This window comes from Penicillium manginii (genome assembly GCF_028828005.1).
Source record: "Penicillium manginii strain IBT 31320 chromosome Unknown utg000008l:1.0-3226943.0:1.0-3228205.0, whole genome shotgun sequence".
In the NCBI taxonomy this organism is placed as follows: domain Eukaryota; kingdom Fungi; phylum Ascomycota; class Eurotiomycetes; order Eurotiales; family Aspergillaceae; genus Penicillium; species Penicillium manginii.
The window spans coordinates 1481474-1501421 of NW_026643109.1; the positions used below are offsets into that span (position 1 = coordinate 1481474).

The following is a 19948-nucleotide window of genomic DNA, read 5'->3' on the forward strand; positions in this document are numbered from 1 at the left end:
TTCACTACCGTGGGAGCGGCTGCCATGGATCACGCCATACCCAGGCCGCCTCCCCTGCAATTTGTGCCTACAAATTATGGAAGCAAGAGTGAATGTTCGATCCCTGGTCCCCTTATTTTGTTTCAAGGGAGCAGGGTTAGGTTAAGTACCACTCCATTGGGATCAATACTAGTCCTCTCTATCGCTAATCTTTCGATCCTGATTGACTGAATTTCATGGCATAAAAATTAGGAAATAGGCACACTTTGCAAAAAGAAAGATTTGATCTTTACATGTGTTAGGTATATTGGGTTGAGACATATACAAAATCGGCAGAAATAGCCTATCGTTAGGGTGTTGAGAGTACAAAGAATGTGAAACATCATGTGTTGAAATAGCCTCGCCGGCGCGCCAAGAGGTTTTGAGTCTCCAAAAATCAAACTCCAACAACTTCCACAGGTTGAAATAGGTCCCGTGTAGGGGTGTTAGTCTAAAGGTCATGAAATGAAAGGGGTTCCAGCTCCAGCTCCAGCACAGGGGAGGAACATGGATGGAAGGACTTTGTCCTAACGCTCCAGTTAGAGCGATCGGAAATGGTGCACGGGGCCAGTTGGGGCCAGTTGACACCAAGATCAGAGAATGGAACCTGAACAGAAATTGCCAAGGTATATGCAAGAGAATCTGAAAGGTCGGAAGCGCATGAAGGTCCATAGATGCTAGATCACGGATATCTTCAATAAGGAGCCAAGCCAAGATTAGAAAAAGGATGAAAAAGAAAACCTGTTGAAAGGTCACCGCCAAAACTCCGAATGCGTAAACTTTAAATCGAGCTTTTGGGCTCGGTACTGAATGGTATGACAGATGGCGGAAATAAATGCTTATCTCCTGTGAAGGAGAGTCAAGAATTCTTCTCTGGTCTTGGCGCTCGAGCGCATGCATCCCAGCATGCAGCTAGTGGTCGTAGTGCTGCTAGTCTTCTGCACGCCACGCATAACCATGCACAAGTGGGAGGATTCCATAACGACACCCACGCCGCGGGGCTTCAAGACCTCCGAAATGGCAAGAGCAACCTGCTTAGTCAAGCGCTCTTGAACTTGCAGTCGGCGAGAGAACATCTCAGCCAGGCGAGCCAGTTTGGAGAGGCCAAGGACACGACGATCCGGGATGTAACCGATATGCATCTATTCTAGCGATCAGCACTATTTCCCGGAGGGGGAGGTGACAAGTAGATGTAGCACAACTTACCCTTCCAGTAAAGGGAACCATGTGATGTTCACACAGCGAGAAAACTTCGATATCCTTCACAATGACCAACTCGTCATGGTCCTCGTGGAAAACGGCACCATTGACTAGATCTCGGACATTCTCCTCGTAACCCTTGGTGAAGTAGAGCATAGCCTTGGCATAACGCTCTGGAGTCTCACGAAGACCCTCACGCTCTGGGTCTTCACCAACACACTCCAGAATTGTCCGCACGGCACCGGCAAGCTTCTTGACTCGCGCTTCGTTCTCCTCTGGGGTTGACTCCAATCGCTGCCGTGTTCCGGGGCCTGGTTTGGGTAATGATTAGTTTGATATCCTGTCCACGTTCAATCAATTGATTGAGATCACTCACAAGGCCAGCTCAATCCGTCAAAGTCAACGGGAGGGGCCAGTGTATAGGGACTGGCTGGGCGACTAGCTGTCGCAGTAGGGGTCAATGGACCACCTTCATCCCGGGGGTCACGGGGAGGGTCATTCAGACTGGGTCGGCCACTGGTATCTTGTGAGCAAGTGATACAGAAATAACAATATCAATTGAATTGGTATCCATACCGAATAGACAAGGCACCGTGCTGAGCAGGAGTAGTTTGGCTGGTACTGGCGGGAGAATCATCCGCGGGGGCGGGGCCCGCCTGGGTTGACTCAGGGTCTTCCCCCTCGTCCTCCTCTTCAGCGGTCTCAAAGCCGACAGGGACACGAGGAGCAAATGAAGATCGAATGGAGGTATTCAGACTCTCTCGCTCACGAGCATCGCGAGCACGGGTTCCACCACCCGGGGCGGAGGAGGATTGTAATGGGGAGCTGCCGTTGAGCATGTGGGACGGGATTGCCGAAGGCTTCGATGGGGGAGAACCGGAACCCATGATGTCTGGGGAAGAGGGTGAAGATAATCCAGACACACAGATAGAAGGAATTGATCACGAAGGATGACCGAGAAATAAGAAATCCAGTAGATCAATTGAGTCAGCACCATATGATGACTTCTACTTTTTTTTTTTGGCGCAATTGCAATCCGATCACGGGACGCTAAACCTTTTTCGCTCAGTCACCCCTCATTTTTCATGCCACCGCCTACCCAAAGCGGCTGTCGCCCGCGGAGCACCGGTGCCACCGCCGGGATCGACAACGTTTTTTCTGCACTCTGCAATGCTGATTCGGGATTTTCAGGAGAGTTGAGCATTGGAGGCCAGATTGTTTATAGTTGAAGTAAACATTCTGCACTTTGGGAAATTTGGAACCACGATGACCCGGAAAGCTCTGGATGGATAAAACTGCCCTTTTAGTTGAACGATTCCACCGGCCCGATAGTACTGCTACTAGTAATACTAGTGCTGTCATTTATATTGCAACGGGCGGTCCAAGATTCCAAGTTCATTCAAGTTGACCATCTGCGCGACCTTCAGGATCTTGGGACTTGGGATTGCCATGTCAAACTTGAATAGGTCATACATGCCTAATAAGTACCTACCAGGTAGGCTTGTTCACAGTCGACCGAAATCGTCCTCCATAGTCGATTATCTGAGTAATAGGTCACGTTGGATGACCTTACAAGCGCCCGGTTTTGTACCTTCGAGAATGCCCATGATAACCTTGGAAGCCTCGGAGTTTGTAAAATTTTCGAGGCAGACGGGGAACCTTTCCCACATATAAACCACACTCCCGCTTATAGGACATATTTTTATGCAGAAAGGTTCCAGTTGGCAAACTGGCAGCTTCTAGTTCTTCCAAGCGCGAGATATTCTAAAGGGCTATTTAATATCTTTCACCAAAACATCTACTCTATTTTTATATCACCTCATGGGGGCATCTAAAAATTCTCATAATATTTGTTTTATTACTGGCCTGACGTGAATCAGGCCCCGGGGGTGATAGATGCGAAACTCCGATATAAAGAATGATATGAAAATGCACTATATGAACGATTTGAGAACGCGGTTGGTGGTGACTAGAATAAAGACTAAAAAAACCCCAACAGAAGAAAAATGACATGAATTTACGTACAGTTGCTTACTGACTTGCCGGCATGTGGCTTATGTGCAGCTAATAAGTAGCTCAGTGGCTGGTTCCCGGGTGAGATCACCGCCCTATGGAGTGTGCAGTAGACATTATGGGAATCAGCGAAGTCGTACAACCGCCCCACAGACCCTCTCAGCTGAACGACGATTTATAACCATTGGTTCGCATCGTTCCACCTGAAATGCTCGTTGTCCACAACTTGGACCCATACTGTCTGTGGTGAACGTTATAGGACTCCGAAAATGCACGTACGTACGTCGAGCTCAAACCAGCTTTACATTACAACGATAGAGATTCGGAAGCTATTCTGATAAAGTGGATACGCTGATGAAGGTCCAATTTACTACAAGGTTATGCAAACTCCAATCCTTGAGCATACAGCTGAAAAGGGAACAACATGAAAAAGAATAGTATACATATAATATTCGACTTCTGGGTTGAAGTGGAAATGGTGGTATCAGTGTCAGCTCGTTCTACGCTGAAGGCATCACCAGAAAATCCCCATCCGAGCACTTGAGACCCGCTCTCCTGCATTTATCAAGCCGTAAGACATTGGAGCTCGTATTTGTACATGAATTTTGAGTTTGGCTCTGACGCGGTAATTTAACCGACCGGAAAGCTTAATTTGACTTAGAAAAGTATCTCTTTCTGCCATAGATGTTCAGCAATATTCGAAACTGGCTTCCATGTTTTACACAGAGAAACTATCTCAAGCCCCACCGCCAAGACGAAAGTGAAATCGACTAGGCCTGTTTTAGCTAGGCCTCGGTTCATCCTGGTTTAGAAAAGTCTTGACGTACGGTACGGAACATGTCAAGAAATACAGGCCCGCCAGTTAATCCTTGTTTAGAAAGAGGAAAGAAATTTCAGAAACGTCCATACAAGCCAGCGGGTGTTGCCATAGTCTCTTGCAATCTGACAATTGATAATTTTATTAGATACGAGCTACTTTCTGCACACTATTATACCTACTGCATTCGGAAGCTATGTATTTTAGTGAACATTATAGAACCTAGACTGCTGGACATTATATCGATCTGCATCACTGCAAGAGAAACAGCCGTTCATCCTTGCGATAACAAAATCTGTTAATTTGCTTGATTTTTTTTTCAGTATCGACAAGCAAAGCTCTATCCAGAGGAGTTGAATAGGCAAAGGTCCTAGTTTCTACTAAAGAGGCGCGAGACGATTGTGCGCCTACGATGTCCGCCAGGTTTGGAAAGTCGCTCTGAGGTTTGTGGGTTAATGACAGGGTTGATGACAGGGCTAATGACAGGGGTTTCCTTCAAGAAACTGAAGATCAAGACACGACCTGATGAACAGCCGATTGCCATATTTGAAGGTATGGTTGATGATGAGAAAACGGCCGGCCGACACTCTGAGGGCAACCATAGAAGGTTTTCTCCTTTGTAGGTTATCCAGGTGCGATCATCATTCAAGCCATACCCTGTTTGATGTGGCAGGGGAGCCGAACGGTCAAGGGAGGTCTTTATAGAGACAACATTCTCAAGGTTGAATGTGCCAACACCAGTATGCAGATGATTTAAACCGAGTTTTTCAAATTGAACACTCTCATCACAATAAGCAGCAAAGGTTGATGTGCACCGGCCAGTGACTGGGTCCCACATCCTGACGGTCCTATCATCTGACGCTGATCCGAGTCGGCTTCCATCCGGCGACCAGGCGATTGACGTGACGAGTTTGCTATGCCCCTCGAGAATTGATGTGCACTGGCCGGTGACCGGATCCCAGATCCTGACGTCCGCATCATATGATCCTGATGCGAGTTGGCTTCCATCCGGCGACCAGACAATTAACGTTACAGACCTACTATGCCCTTTGAGGGTTGATGTGCACTTGCCAGTGGCTGGGTCCCAGATCCTAACGTTCTTATCATCTGACGCTGATGCGAGTCGGCTTCCATCCAGCGACCAGGCGATTGATCTGACCCAGCTGCTATGTGCCACGAGGGTTGATGTGTACTGGCCAATAACCGGGTCCCAGATCCTGACGTTCGCATCATCTGATCCTGATGCGAGTCTGCTTCCATCTGGCGACCAGGCAATTGACCTAACCCAGCCGCTATGCCCTTTGAGGGTTGATATGCACTGGCCAGTGAGCGGGTCCCAGATCCTGACGTTCCCATCATCTGATGCTGTTGCGAGTCGGCTTCCCTCCGGCGACCAGGCAACTGATATGACGGACTTGCCATGCCCCTCGAGAATTGATGTGCACCAGCCAGTGACTGGGTCCCACATCCTGACGGTCCTATCATCTGACGCTGATGCGAGTCGGCTTCTATCCGGCGACCAGGCAATTGACGTGACGGATTTGCTATGCCCCTCGAGAATTGATGTGCACTGGCCAGTGAACGGGTCCCAGATCCTTACATCCGTATCATATGATCCTGATGCGAGTCGGCTTTCATCCGGCGACCAGGCAATTGACATAACAGACATACTATGCCCTTTGAGGGTTAGTATACACTGGCTAGTGACCGGGTCCCAGATCCTCACATCCGCATCATATGATCCTGATGCGAGTCGGCTGTCATCCGGCGACCAGGCAATTGATGTAACAGACATACTATGCCCTTTGAGGGTTAGTATGCACTGGCCAGTGACCGGGTTCCAGATCCTGACGGTCCTATCATCTGACGCTGTTGCAAGTCGGCTTCCATCCAACGACCAGGCAACTGACAAGATGAACCTGCTACGCACTTCAAGGGTCGATATACACTGGCCAGTGACCGGGTTCCAGATCCTGACGGTCCTATCATCTGACGCTGTTGCAAGTCGGCTTCCATCTAGCGACCAGGTAACTGATAAGACGGACCTGTTGTGCCCCTCGAGGATTTGAAGGCATGAACTCCAATCGTCTGCCATCGCTGATTCATTCACAAGCCAGCCTGGTCTCTCCGTTTGATAGCAAATTTTAGTTATGCTCTGGGTTGGGCTAAAAATTAGCGATGAGCTGTATATTTGAAGGGGGCTGCTCTCCGTAGCCACCCTATGGTATCGAATAAATCGAGACGCATCACCGACTCGCTTCAAAAGTGCCTGTGAAATGCCTTTTTTGACCTATAGCGCCTACTTATTAGCAATCAAAATCCGTCGCTTTAAATGTGACCGCTAACCTGGAGTAAGCTATCAAGCTTGACTATCGCCGCTATACCTTCAGAAAGGCTTCGAAGAAGGCTGAGGGCTTCGATCCAATGGAGATATTTCTCCCGGAAGAAATTTTCCACGGCGCGACCTTCTTGGAGGCCCTGATCAGTGTTTGGGCTAGAATCGCAATCCTTTAGGTGGTCGACCCAATAGACACATGAGTATCGTGCTATTGCCAATGGATCCGGATTACGATCCTCGACTCGTTCAATTGGAAATCCAGGATGTTTGATATTGTAGATATCGCGTCGAAGTGTCTCGGATATGGTCTGTAAAGACCGAAAAAAAGATTTCCTGATGTTTGGCTTTGACACCCTGGGGGAAAACGGAAAACTTCTTGTTTGATGCATCTCTAAGCAGAAAGTCTGCTGCGGATTGGTGAATAAGAGAGACTGTACGGCCACGGAGGCTTAGAAAAGAACCACAGTCCACAATCAAATCTGTCAAATGTTGGTCTTTTTTGGAGACATGATCAGGTATTTCGACCAAGGCTGGTAGTTCTTCAAGAGTAATGGGCCGGTACACAATCGTAACGACGGCTAAAATACTCCTGCAAAGATTTGCATCTTCTGCATCCTCTGAGTCTTGGATATGCTCTATCATCCGCTCATACAGGGGATCCAGCCCTGCTGGAAAGGCATTCAGCAGTTTATAGGCGTTTCGCGCTTTTCCTTTCTTGAGCTCCTCACAGACTAATGCCACCCAGAGGAAAGTGCCAAGTGCGTTAGACAACAAGTGGCAGCGAACCGCTTCAAGAAGTTCCGCATCGAAGTTCTTCAGCTCTGCCAATATCTGAACCTTATAGTGAATGTAGATGATCACGGCCTCGGAGATGGAGTTTTCGTTCAACTCCAGGCAAAGCCTTACTTTTTGATCCGCTTTATCAAGAGACTCTTCGATGTCCGTCCAGTTACGACTGGAGACAATCCATTTGACATTCGGATTCACCGATGAGTTTTCGGATACAAGATCGAGAAGTAGGGGTAGGTCGTGGGTGCATTCGTCGAGTCCATCAATAATTAGATAAGTGCTCTGTAAGAGCGGATCTTTCAGGATGTCAGTGAAGATCCTTGACAATGCGTGCCACGCATTGACACCCTCAAAGAGATCTTTTCCAGCTTTATCGTACTCTTTTCGTATATGTGGGGTCAAGGCTGGCTGCTTATCGAGAATAAGATACAGTAATCCGCGTAGAACCGCCGTAGCGCTATTGATGCGTGGTTCAGCCGCCTGGCAGAAGAAGAAAGATATCGTGGTCGTGTTTCCAATAGTTAACGCACTTAGTTCATTAATAATTCCGCACAGGAGCATTGTCTTGCCCTTCCCAGGATCGCCCTTGATCCAGAGCAGCCGACTCTCTGGGTCATCTTGCCACTGCTTGAAATCGACATGGTCGAGGATCCAGCGATATGAGTCTTTCAAAAGTCCACCCTTGTCGCTTTCAATCCGATCTTTATCATCGCATGGGTTCGTTACTCGCAAATGCTTCAGGCATTCTTGGTCTGCGAAGTTGCTATCAGCCAGGCGCCCCTGGAATTTTCAGCTTTTAAATTTACCGTCTTTGGGGCCAAATTGTGCACTGATGCTGCCATAATTTGCTACCATTTGCATTCCATGGTTGAAACCGCTGCATGTATTGCCAGATGACATGACGGTAGTCAGAAGGGGGTTGAAGAAGTTGCGAAGCAATGTGTAGTAGCTGAGTATTTTTTAGCTCAGCGCTTCCTAGAATCAGGTGACTGGCTTGTCGACGCTGAACCCCGCACTCGGGGGTTTAATCCTGGTCACCTTCGCCAATATACTTAATTAGCAGTCTGCTAAAATCTGTGCTAGCCTGTAGGCAAATAGCACCAGAAAAGATATTTTTCTATCACGGCAATGCTCGCCTATTCCTCTATCACGAGTCCTGAGCGACACCGATATTGTCGACATGCTAGCTAATGGAACCAGCCACGGCTGTTCACGGGGTTTCCGATTGTACTCAGATATTGCTGCAACCCAGCGCCATTACTGGACACAGTAGCAACGATCGGGTGATACTGTGGGATTTTCCAGCTCGAATAGAAGGTTGTTGGTGTTAGAATGCAGGCTGCATCCAGCGGCATCGGCCATCTGGGACGTGGTGGAGAAATGGCTTGGTGTTATATCGCGAATTCTCTGGTAGAAGAAGGCAGAATTTGAGCCATTTTGTGCGTGGTTGGTGGTTGGTGGCGTTGAAGGTGATGTGGGTGGGCTGCAAATTACATGGCGTTGGACGGTGGGTGAGCATAGAAAATAGCGCGACACGACCTTGGTGTTTCTGTTTTGTCAGGTAATTTACATTTCCATTCTGACAAGCAGGGGTGATTGTAGCCTAGCCTAATTAGGCCTAGGATATCACTATCGTCTTGGCGGTGGGGCTTGAGATAGATTCTCTGTGTAAAACATGCAAGCCAATCTCGAATATTGCTGTAGTCTTCTCAACAGTTACTGCAACTCTTTCCTGCATTTTAATTTTCGACGGAAAAAATCAATTAGTGCCTTCTTCAAGCCTTTCGTATGCCTGGAAAGAAATGCCGGCTTCGATTCAGCGAGTAATTAAGATGGAACCGGGATGGAAGTAAGAAATTCTAGGTATAATCACGGAACTGGCGAAACATCAATCTTTACATCATCCTCTGTAAACCAAGATTTAGGTGCGGATTTAGGCCTCCAGAACCGTATTGGGCTTCTATAGTGTGACTGATCTCAAACATTTCTCCCGAATGTAAAAGTGAGAATTTGGGGTGCTAGGCAAGCTGAAACCCCGCATGGGACAGAATGTAGCAACCCTTGCCAGCCTATCAGGATGCAGATGGGATACGAAGGGAGTGTCTCCCGATACCATAAGCGATAAGCTTTGTTCACAACCCGGGGATTATGTGCTGGAGGAAACACATATAAGAAGAATCATATTTTCGTTGCACCAGGTTTCGTCCCTGAAATAAATCTCCCCAATTGCAGCTTTTTCGAGCACATAAGTAACCCAGTTTCAACGATGGATGACATGGACGAAGTCACCTGGCATGATGATCCGGAGGATTACGACAATGATGATGATGAGGCTGAGAACCTTCGTTCCGTCATTGAAGTTGTTGACGCGAGGCTAGTTGATCCTGAAGAGATCAAAAACGAGGTTTCGTAATTCTCACCTCTCCATTTTGACTGTGTTGATTCTGACGCTTGAATTAGAGGAATGCAGCAGCGCCTCGAACGAGATGTGAGTGCCTCTGAGGCCGCTGAGGTCGAAGTGGTCGTTGATCGGCAACCACAAGACAACTCAAACGAGGTCATCCGCGGAAGTATACAGGAACTCACCGACGCTGTAAATCGTCTACGCGCAGAGATCCAGGCGCAGCCCGAAGGCCCGCTGGGTATCTCAGCTCGTAATTGGCAAAGAGTCAAGTATATTGCTGCCGCAGGATTGGGAATATACGCGTTCACGTCGGACACGTTCCAAACCGTCAGTTTCATACAAACTGCTGTGACAGGCTCGATGTTTCTGCAGACTATCGAGCGCCTATATGACGCAGACGATCCGGCCACAAAGAATCGACAGGCAGTAATTAAATGGGTAAACCAAGACGAGAATTCGTTTTGGAAGTCGTGGGTGTCTCTGATTTTGCACATTATTTGCTTGTTGCTGATATATTTTGACCACTCTAGACAAGCTGATTACTATGTGCCGAAGACCAAGTATTCGTTAATTGCGCAGATCAACAATGCTCAAATGATGATGTATGTCGCTGGTGGCAACTCCAAGTTGAATCCTGTCATTCGATGGAACGCGGCCGAGAAGCTGGCTGTCGTGCAGGGTCTATCGAAGACGTACCTGAAAATGGTCCGTATGCCCCGTATTCTTTCGTTAGGAAGAGTTAATCAGCTGACGTTTGGGTGAATGTAGGGATCCCGAGCGATGTATCTTTCAGTGACCTCATACGAGCATGAGGGCAAGCCACTGCCCCGAGTCGCTGCTCTAGGGTGCGTGTCGCTTGCACTCGCGCTGGTTGTCGAATACTTGCAGGCTAAAAGCGGAAATACACTTCTTCTTCGTTCTGATGTAGCCGGGGCCACTCTTGAGGCTACCGATCGCCCAGCCAAACACTTCGAGCCCATTTTTGTATTTCAGAAAGTTTTCGATCCTGATTTGGAATTGCGGGACTACGCACGACTAATCACCAAGGCTTGGAATGCTACGATGCACATCTCGCAGAAAGATGAGCCTACGCGCGATCTGTTCCTACATAATCCACCGAAAAATATCATCAAAGAAGAGCTTATGATGGACGAAGCTAGTGAGGTCTTGTCGAAATTCACTGATGTTACTGTCAGAAGCAAAATACAACAAATCGTTGATCGATTCTTGGCTGTGTGTTCAACAACGTATCCTCTCCTCCCGGAGAAACCATCAATGGACATCATCTCGCAATGCTTACTGGTCCTTACCGTTACGCAGTACCTGGAGCCATAGCTTATGTGCGCAAAACAAACGAGGCAGAAACTGTTTTCATTGCTCATCAAGTGCGTTTCGATGTGTCTACTGGTCACCCTGCACTTGTATATCGACAGGCCATGCAGGTGAGCACTACTTGCCTGATTTACTTTGCTGATACTAGTAGCTCGCAATCCTGATAAAATCGTATAGATCTCCAAAACTCCAATCACCAAGATGCTACGATTCAGCGAGTCTAACTTGACCGATGCCGACTTCTTCAAGACATACATAGGCCCTGTTGCGCAGACGCTCGCATTTGCGTTGCCTCCGCCCTGGAATGTTTTCGGATCTGCAGGGTTTCAGATACTTGATGAGATCTTTGGTGCTTTCGGAAGCGGCCCCAATCTCGCCTTAGTTATTAAGGACCTTCTCGAGCAAACAGTCCAGGCTATGAAGAATCTCTTACTAGATGATGCCGTTCGACAGGCCACAAACTCTATCAACGCATTCATTGAGTGGGTCTCCATAGCCACAACCGGGCTTGACAACTTGACCTCAGACAACGAAATCTGGATTGTAAGTTGATCGATATGACGAGCTCAAGCCAGATCACAGCGCAGAAGCTTACTTGTTACCATTTTGACCATAGAACGAAACACTCATTACGCTCGGTGACGTGAATAATCCAAGTTTCACAGGCAACATATTAAACGATCTCATCACTCTGACGAGTCCGGAGCTATGCACTATTCAGAGAGACGAAGTTATCAGCCTTGCTTTCATGGCAGCGAGCTCCCTTTTCTTTTCGTATCGCCTTCGTTGCCAACTTTATTCGTTATTGGCTTCATTCGCCCAGAGCAAAAATCAAATCGATGAATATGACCGCGATGCTGGCGAGTTTTACTTACTTACGACTGAATTTGAGGTAACTCTCCAAACCTGGGTCGGCACACTGAAGGCAAAGCTCGACGAACTAGTCAAAGCTCGCAAGGATTGTGTGACGCCAGTGCATTATTATGACAACAGGAGCACCCAATGCCACACTAATGGTGGACCCGCTGGCGGAACTAGCTGCGACACATCGGGTAACGATGGCTATGCCTGTGAAGACACTTTTCTTGGCACAACCCCTGCTATAATGTATGCTACCTAGACTTGCTGCGTGGGTGCAATGCATGGATTAATCTTGAAACTATTTTAACAGGCCAAACAACCGTTGGTCGAGCGGATGTTGCCACCAAAACGACCACTGCGGTAGGTTCCGACTTGATAACCTCATCATAGACAAGTACCACAATTCTCACTGATTAATTCACAGAAACATACGAAGATCAGGTTAATACAGCTCGCAACAGTTACCTAGGTGATCTTGACAAGGCTCTGCAAGTCAAATACGCAGATCACTTGAAGACCATTGACGAGTGGAATGTGAGCCTAGGGAAAGTTAAAGCGATGATGCCTCCAAAACAGCCAGCCGCTCCTAGAATCTCTGTAGGTTTTGTCTTTGAAACCCTGCTCTTCATTCTATTTCTCTCCAGATTTACGTCGTACTAATTTATCACCACGTTCAGACATGGCTTCAACAGACCCCAGACCCCGACCTCCAGGGCAAAGAGGTGCAATATCTCGTTGAATTCGTCAACAACAATGGACCATCGTCCATTAGCCCCGGGAGCGGGTTCGTGGAAATTCTGGCAGGGAAGGCTCCGCAAGTCTCAATCCCTACTGATCCTAACGGAGCGGCGACTAAACGCAATATTTATCGCCAGCTGATTGACTCTTCTGGAACAACACGAGATAGAGAGAAGGTAGACATCGTGAACAATAATACTACGCAAGTATGGGTGGATGGCAGGAAATTGCTGAGGCGTGGGTTCCTTGGCCACTCGCAGTCCCAGCCACCCAGGCCACCGTACCGTCCCTTCCGTCTCTAGATAGCTTCAATATCTCGTCTAATTTCTCGGTATGATCGTCAACTTCGCTCCTATCTTTCTTCGCATTATCTCCAGCGAAAGCAAAGTGCTTTTCATGATTACATGCCAGATCCCCCTTCGGTCGTGCGACGTCGCGATACTTCAAATCCATGACCTTTCCCCTTTGTTTCCCCAATTTAGTTATTTCGATCGCACTTTATACCTAGGATCTGACTTCCTTGGAAATTCAATATACTTTCATTAAATTACTCTGCTTAAGTTTCAAGTCGTATGTAGTTGCAATTTTTAAAACCTTTCTTTTTGGCGCTTGTATCCATTCATTTGAATTATTTGACCAGCAACATGCGAAGAATCTCTACGTGCATGACCCATTCTCTTTTAAGGTTTATTATTTTGAATTCAGCTAATAGTCAATTTCTACTCGAAGATGGAGAATATAGACACACAAAACCCAAAATTAATAGGCAAAGATAATTCAGCAATCATTTCCTGATCCCGAGTTAGATCCAGCCCTGGAAGGGACGCAAATTTCATACTAGTAGGTGTCTGTCAACTACCTGAGATATAGTTCCCGATTGGAAGAGATCCATTTTGCTAAATGCAGCCTGATCAACTCGTATCCCAGTATGAAATTGTTTTGGCATATAAAGCCGATAGGCAGATCAGTAAGGGAGTCGAGTTAGTTGAGCATGTGGTGAGGTCGCACGAAAAGCCTGGCTTACGAGCACCCCTCTCAGCTGGCGTCTCGGCATGCCCTCGTGGGGCATATGGAGCCGATACGGGGAACGCCACGCTTTGCCGAATTTCGACCTATTATCATGGAGACTTGTGATTGAAATGAGATGTTAGACTTTATTAGGCCCGGCGCCACTTTTCGGTCGCGTTGAATGTAGTAAATAATCAAATTGATATCTTGCTTTTGGTGCTTCTTGATCGGCTTTTATTCCTCTTCGGTGACTCCGTTTGCTCTTGCGTGTATAGGGTACACGATGTTAGTAAACTTTACTACATCTCAGTAATTAAATTGGCCTAATAAATTAAAAAAAAAGCATGATCTCTGTCGTTCAGCTGAGAAATTTCAAGCCTGCGATCAGAATGATGGCTTGCATTTTTGCTTTTGACCACTTCTCCATCTCTCAGCTCATTTGAAGTCCAGACAATTCTCGACCAGGCCTTTCAATGTTTCAATGCCGCGAATAAGAGAGTTCCGAATTCTTTTTTTTTCTTATTTGCTTAACATGAGGTCGCTTCTTCAAATCTTAGAGAAGGAAAGGAGACAATTCTCAGTGACGCCCTCGATGAGTATCAAGCCATAAAGAAGCAATTAATGGACATAGCTCATATCAAAGAAGCCACCCAGTCATTATCTAGGTATGTCACCCAGGTATCAAATTAATAAGGTTGACTGGCTTGAGCTCGTTACTGGAAGTCTAGATCTAGGCTCTTGTTCTCATAGGCGGTCTTTATAAACCATACCTGAAATACTTTACGAAAACACTGGAAGGGGCAAGAGTCAGCTGTGACCAAGTGATATTTTAGATCTCGAAAATGATAATAATAGTCTCCATTTTAGTGCTTACGCTTTACAATTTATAATCATAGCTCGTATCTGTAGCTTTCAGCTCTCAATGTCGAATGTGGTTGCACTTTGTGGCGTGTACTCCACGGACGTCCAAACAAGCCTCATGTTTTTGGACGGAAAGTTTCAGAATCGTTCACCCCGCATCTAAGCACAGGAAATGGCTATAAATACCTGACCCTGGTCGGTAGATTCTTGACCCAGGTTTCTTAAGCATCCGACAAAAGCCTAGCAGATCATCCCATTACCCTACATCCCTCAAATACCTTGTTTGAATAATTTGCATTTCGATATACAAGCACAATGGGCTTTCTTGGCATCATTCCAGCATCCAAGCTCGCCGCTTTCTACGACCCCAAAACCCAACAACTGACTCTGTCAGCCGAAGGCACTGTGGAAGAATACACAGGCAACTTCCGGTTTAGACAGGTTCCCTGGATGGGCGGTTTCAAATTCTATCTCGAAGCCTGGACTGGCCCGCTAACTAGCCATACTCAGCATTACGCTTTTGATCAGAGCTTCAAGCTCTCCATGGTTCCATTTCCTAAGGATGTCATCGTTGTCGATGCAAACAATCCCAATGGAGTTCCAGTTGAAATCCACTTTGGGGGTCATAATGACCCTGCAAGCAAGCCTACTTCTGCCGCACCGTCCAGCAGTGATGGGAAGGCCGTCCAGGAACTTCCGGCTCCACCACAAGACACTATTAATGTCTTGTACAAGTGGCCGTTCGAAGTCCAGCACGCAGCGGAGGTCCCCAAAATGGGCTTTATCAATATAGACTTCGACAAGCGCTTCCTTGAAATCGAGAGTGCTTCGATTAACAATGGACAAATCGTCTGGAAATTCAACTCCCTCGAAACCGGTGACACTCAAATCATCATCAGTGTCAACGGTGGAACTGCCCAATATACCTATCGAATCGTCAAGGACGTCCGCATCTTTGTGCTCCCTGAGATCTTGGAGCCCGGCCCGGTGATCACACAGGACAAGTGCGAAGCTGAGGCTGAATCAGCCATCCTTAGTTTTCTCGGTCGCGTCAATATTGCTCGTCGCAAGGTCCTGCAGCATTACCCGGACGCCGTTTTGTACAATGTCGAAGCTAGCACCACAGAGCGTCAGGGCGTCACTTCTCCCAAGGCCCTTGGACATATGAGGGTTATGTTCCGCGTGGAGAAGGGTACAGTCACTATCAATTCTACTGGATACGGTAGTTTTGGGGCAGCGGAGTTTAAATCTGGCAGTATTTTGGGTAATGCAAACATTGACTGGCCCGTGGGAATGGATGCAGACGAGGCAGATCAGATTCTGAAAAAAGAGGGCTTCAAAGGCCCTTATACGGCTTTGAATTTGATGAAACCTTTGTACCCGGGTTTTACGGACGATCTTTATGGCTTTAGAATGGTGGATGGTATTGACAAATGGGTAAATACTAAGACTAAGAAGCTGATTACGGAGTGAGGTAGCTCTAGCAAGGTGCCAACTCACAAACTATGATTACTCGTATGGTTAATATCCTTTGCTGTTCTTTTCCAACATCATACCTGATTGTATACACCCCTATCAATAGAAGAACCTCCTGGTGTCATGAGGAGGAATATGAGGCATCTGGTGACCGGAATTGCCCATTAGACTTGGGAGGGACACCTATTGTAAGGACTCAGATGCTTTGAAAGATAGCAGTAGTATTGAACGAAGGTATTAAGCTGAGAGAGAGAGAGAAGAGAGGAAGGAGAGAAGCTCCCATCGTAACCATCTACATGAGCGGCTGTCTGGGTCACGTGCGTAGTCACATGCCACGGGCACCGAGGGCTTCGATCGTTACACCTATTTCATTACAAAATGAAGCTGTCTTCATTCAGCAAGGAGAGAAGAAACAAATACAACTCATCAAAGAAAGTAGAATAAGAAAGCCAAAAAATTCAAAAACAAAACATACAACAGCAGGGATTCGCATGTGGTCACCCACCATACTACTAACCTGCCGGCGTGTGGCTTAAGTACGGCTGAGCGGACGGGAAGCCCTGTTCTCCACACCCTATGGTCGTATGTATCAGAGACTGCTCATAGTAGATTCATATAACCATGATTGAAAGATAATGTGTGTATGAGAATTCATTTTAATCTATTTTAAATCCAAAGAAAATAAAATAATATGCGAAAATATAACGTCATCAAGATCTTCTATTAATTGAAGGCAGCACTTGGGAGTAGTTAGTCTGCCTAATTCCTTTCGAGACAACATCAGCGCGAAATGAACGTATTTATGGGGGCAGGCCTCCGTGGGAAGGCAGAACTTCCGTTCAATTTTTTTATTCAGCGTAAAATAAATCTACTCCTAGTTAAACCGAGCAAGGCTGAGCGAGGCTGAGCGAGGCTAATCTCATCTAGGATAGGATCGCTCGTACATTGGACACAAAGTCAAAATCATCCTTGTCAATAAGGATAGTGGTGTCTGTGCGGCTGCCTCAAACGAGGGGCTGTTGTCAGCTGGTTCAGTTCACAAATGCTAACAAAGTGCCAACCTAGAGGAGTTTTTTTTTTCGTCTCAGTTATCAACCTGCAATTTCTTGCAATTCAAATACCCTTTCCGAGGCCGTCTACCGACATGGAGATAGCAGGGTTAGTCGTGAGTGTGGCTTCACTAGTTGGCCTATTTGAGACCTGCTCCAAGCTCTATGATAGAGTCTCAAGTGCCAAGGCATACCTGGAGGACAGCGCAGACTTGGGTGCACTCCTTGAGATTGAGAAAGGACGGTTTGCAGAACTCAGACACGAGATTGAAGGGATAGTAAATCCGTCTGGTGCAGATTCTCCGATGACCAACAACAATCAATTGATCGAAACGACCGCAAACAATGAATTGGAGATTGAAATTGAGGGCGACAGCAGGATCCAATTTATAGGGAAAATTTTGCGACTGGTGGAACGGAGACTTGTTGAGGCGGAAAGACTGATCAGCAAATATGACGCGGAACCCGGAACAGCTAGCCAGAGCACCTCAGGGTCGAGGGCTAAATTATTTGGTTTTGTGTCAAAGAAGTTACGCCCGGTCCGGTGGGCAACTGGGGACAAGACCGCTTTGGATAACTTGGTGGAGAAGCTACGCCGTCTGAACAAGGGCTTGGAGAGACAGCTTCCGCAACCATTGCTTCCGCGTCTTCGGCTGGGGTTTGCCACGAGTCAGATTTTGCCTGCAGACCCCCAGAAGCTACAATCGATTGAAAATGCGTCGTTACAAGCGGGATATGGTATTTTATCAAAGGGTGCCGCAGTCCGGTTGGCTTGTCTGAGCCAAGAAATGGTTGTACCCCACCAAACCTCTGTGGACGTGGATCTAATGAATTTTATGAATATAGGCATTGACAACAACGCAAAAGGACTTGGACCACGACTTTCATATCCAACCCTCAGATGTCGAGATTTCTTCCATACCTGATAGCTCTTTGAGGTATTTGACGGGGTTCATGCAATCCGCATCAAGGGATGTGTTGATAGAGCGGAGAAGTGCTTTTCAAACAACACTTCCCAAGGCGGCAGCAAATCGGCTCAATCGGCTGGTTCATGTCCTCAAATCAATGCATACCGACACCCGTGAGGATCAATGGTGCAAAGATGCCGATTCCAAGCTCATGAACTTTGGTGTTCTATACTGCGTCGGATGGATTACTCCTGATAATCAAGACTTCGACACCATTGATCTGGTGTTCTCCTATCCTTCAAACAATCGCCGTCCGCCGATATCAATGCATTCCTATCTTCGGCTGCGGCTTGAAAACAAGATACCCCGAAACTTATTGGTGTGCAGCCGGCCTCCACTCGGTGCCCGATTCAATCTCGCCCTGGGCCTCGCCCGCCTCTACGCTAATTTCATTTCGGTTGGTTATCTTCACCGAGGGATTAATAGCCATAACATTCTCTTTTTTTCGAACGACATTAATCAGCCCTATCTGGTAGGCGTAGCTGAAGCAAGACCTGACCAGATTCCACACCAATCGTCACTGCTGTCCACTGACTATATGGACCGCGAGCTATACTGGCCATGGTGCACTGTCACCAGAGAATCCAGTACCGAGCCAAGTACTGCGTCGTGGTGTACTGCTACCGATCTTTACGGCTTAGGAGTGGTCCTAGTAGAAATTGGCCATTGGCGTACGGCCAGCAATATCTGCGGCGACGCCAGTGTCCAGGAATTCCATGAGACCTTACTCCCTCGGGCGGTCGACAAACTCGGCTATCTCATGGGCGATCTTTACCGAGACGTGGCGAGGTGGTGTTTTAATGCCAAGAGGGATATATTTGGCTTGCAGATGTATAAGCAATACTCTGCGATGGTTCTTGCGCAGTTGGAACGTTGTTCAGCCTAAATCAGCTCGATAATCCCTATGAAAAACGAGTCCTCCTAGAGCGAGGCGCAAGTTTGGGCCACTTACACAACGGATATGTAGGCTATGAACATTTGCAGTCATTCAACGTATGGAAAAGCCAGTCTTGTGTCCATAAATCAAGTTTTTCGGAGAATCCGACCGATGGTTCTGACCTGTCGATTTGTCCCAGGCGATGGGGCATTGAGGCTCCAGGCCATAGCAGCTAGGCTCCGATTTCTCATACTTGCTCGGTGCTCAAAAGCCATAAGTCATCCAGTGCTGCGAGACACAGCCAGGGTTGTAAGTTATTTGCAAGATCAAGACCGCCAGTCGTTCAAGGTTAAACTGAAAGTACACCTTTATGGAGATGGATAGTTTACTGGAACTGCGAGGAAACTCATTAAAGGCTGCCTCAAGGCAATTTAAAGGAAATAAAACCTTGACTGGTTGACGGTAGCTATTGCTGATGGTACAATGTTAGGCGTGCTTAAGGCATATGCTATACAAGACCAGAAAGTTCGAACGACTTCTGAATCCACATTTTCATATAAAATCCTTTGCATTGTTGTGTATCTCAGTCTTCATTTCCCAAACTTGAGTCTGCAATGGGCGAGCTGACCGGACTTCAAGGCGTAGCACCATATGGCCATCCTCCCCTCTCCATTGCTCGCCTTGGCGACAAGGATGTCTTTCTAGCCAGATTTAGTGCGCAAATCTGCACTTAGCAGTTCCCCTATCTGACCAACGCGTTGAATGCGATGCTTGGTGTGCATAGTGGCTGCGCCATTGTAATATTCGAATTTTGACGGTATTGTATAACCAAAAACTTCCTCTGTCATATTTCTACGTACTAATTTTCATATTCAAAGAGACACCAGATTCAAAACAAAAAGGTGTTTATTAAAATAAGTAGCTGAGCAACGAACGGAAAATTAAATTAAGCACCACCAAGAAAACCTAAAACAGTATAGAAATACTACGAATTGATATTACTGAAATTAAAAAAGTAATTTCGAGTAGGGCTAACCTAAGTATTGACAATTAATTAACTAGTACTCCGTGCCTGCACGGAGTATACAACATAGCATTAAAGCCGAAAGATCAAGAGGATGCTCTTCAGGTACAGCATCCCAGCCAGCCTTAACTGCTGCTAAAAGATAGACTATAAGTGATCCAGTGGGATAATCTAT

At 46.9% G+C, this 19948-nt stretch overlaps 8 protein-coding genes across 8 annotated transcripts; 5 read left to right on the top strand and 3 right to left on the bottom strand.

The window, feature by feature from the left end:
- Window positions 1-857: 857 nt before the first annotated feature.
- N7533_011211 (GTP cyclohydrolase I) lies at window positions 858-2105 on the bottom strand (the record flags this gene model as incomplete). The annotated part of the gene is made up of 4 exons (XM_057107861.1): window positions 858-1160; window positions 1225-1529; window positions 1595-1734; window positions 1795-2105. 4 exons carry the CDS (start codon window positions 2103-2105, stop codon window positions 858-860), a joined length of 1059 nt encoding a protein of 352 aa, XP_056955239.1.
- A 2313-nt stretch (window positions 2106-4418) lies between these two features.
- Window positions 4419-6143, bottom strand: N7533_011212 (WD40 repeat domain-containing protein; the record flags this gene model as incomplete). The annotated part of the gene is made up of 1 exon (XM_057107862.1): window positions 4419-6143. One exon carries the CDS (start codon window positions 6141-6143, stop codon window positions 4419-4421), a length of 1725 nt encoding a protein of 574 aa, XP_056955240.1.
- Window positions 6144-6632: 489 nt separating this feature from the next.
- Window positions 6633-8075, bottom strand: N7533_011213 (WD40 repeat-like protein; the record flags this gene model as incomplete). Its single annotated transcript, XM_057107863.1, has 2 exons — window positions 6633-7927; window positions 7982-8075. 2 exons carry the CDS (start codon window positions 8073-8075, stop codon window positions 6633-6635), a joined length of 1389 nt encoding a protein of 462 aa, XP_056955241.1.
- A 1366-nt stretch (window positions 8076-9441) lies between these two features.
- Window positions 9442-10914, top strand: N7533_011214 (uncharacterized protein; the record flags this gene model as incomplete). Its single annotated transcript, XM_057107864.1, has 3 exons — window positions 9442-9584; window positions 9636-10284; window positions 10348-10914. 3 exons carry the CDS (start codon window positions 9442-9444, stop codon window positions 10912-10914), a joined length of 1359 nt encoding a protein of 452 aa, XP_056955242.1.
- Window positions 10915-11112: 198 nt separating this feature from the next.
- On the top strand, window positions 11113-12031 carry N7533_011215 (uncharacterized protein; the record flags this gene model as incomplete). The annotated part of the gene is made up of 2 exons (XM_057107865.1): window positions 11113-11454; window positions 11528-12031. 2 exons carry the CDS (start codon window positions 11113-11115, stop codon window positions 12029-12031), a joined length of 846 nt encoding a protein of 281 aa, XP_056955243.1.
- Window positions 12032-14694: 2663 nt separating this feature from the next.
- N7533_011216 (uncharacterized protein) lies at window positions 14695-15852 on the top strand (the record flags this gene model as incomplete). The annotated part of the gene is made up of 1 exon (XM_057107866.1): window positions 14695-15852. One exon carries the CDS (start codon window positions 14695-14697, stop codon window positions 15850-15852), a length of 1158 nt encoding a protein of 385 aa, XP_056955244.1.
- Window positions 15853-16999: 1147 nt separating this feature from the next.
- Window positions 17000-17830, top strand: N7533_011217 (uncharacterized protein; the record flags this gene model as incomplete). Its single annotated transcript, XM_057107867.1, has 1 exon — window positions 17000-17830. One exon carries the CDS (start codon window positions 17000-17002, stop codon window positions 17828-17830), a length of 831 nt encoding a protein of 276 aa, XP_056955245.1.
- A 139-nt stretch (window positions 17831-17969) lies between these two features.
- On the top strand, window positions 17970-18758 carry N7533_011218 (uncharacterized protein; the record flags this gene model as incomplete). Its single annotated transcript, XM_057107868.1, has 1 exon — window positions 17970-18758. One exon carries the CDS (start codon window positions 17970-17972, stop codon window positions 18756-18758), a length of 789 nt encoding a protein of 262 aa, XP_056955246.1.
- Window positions 18759-19948: the final 1190 nt, after the last annotated feature.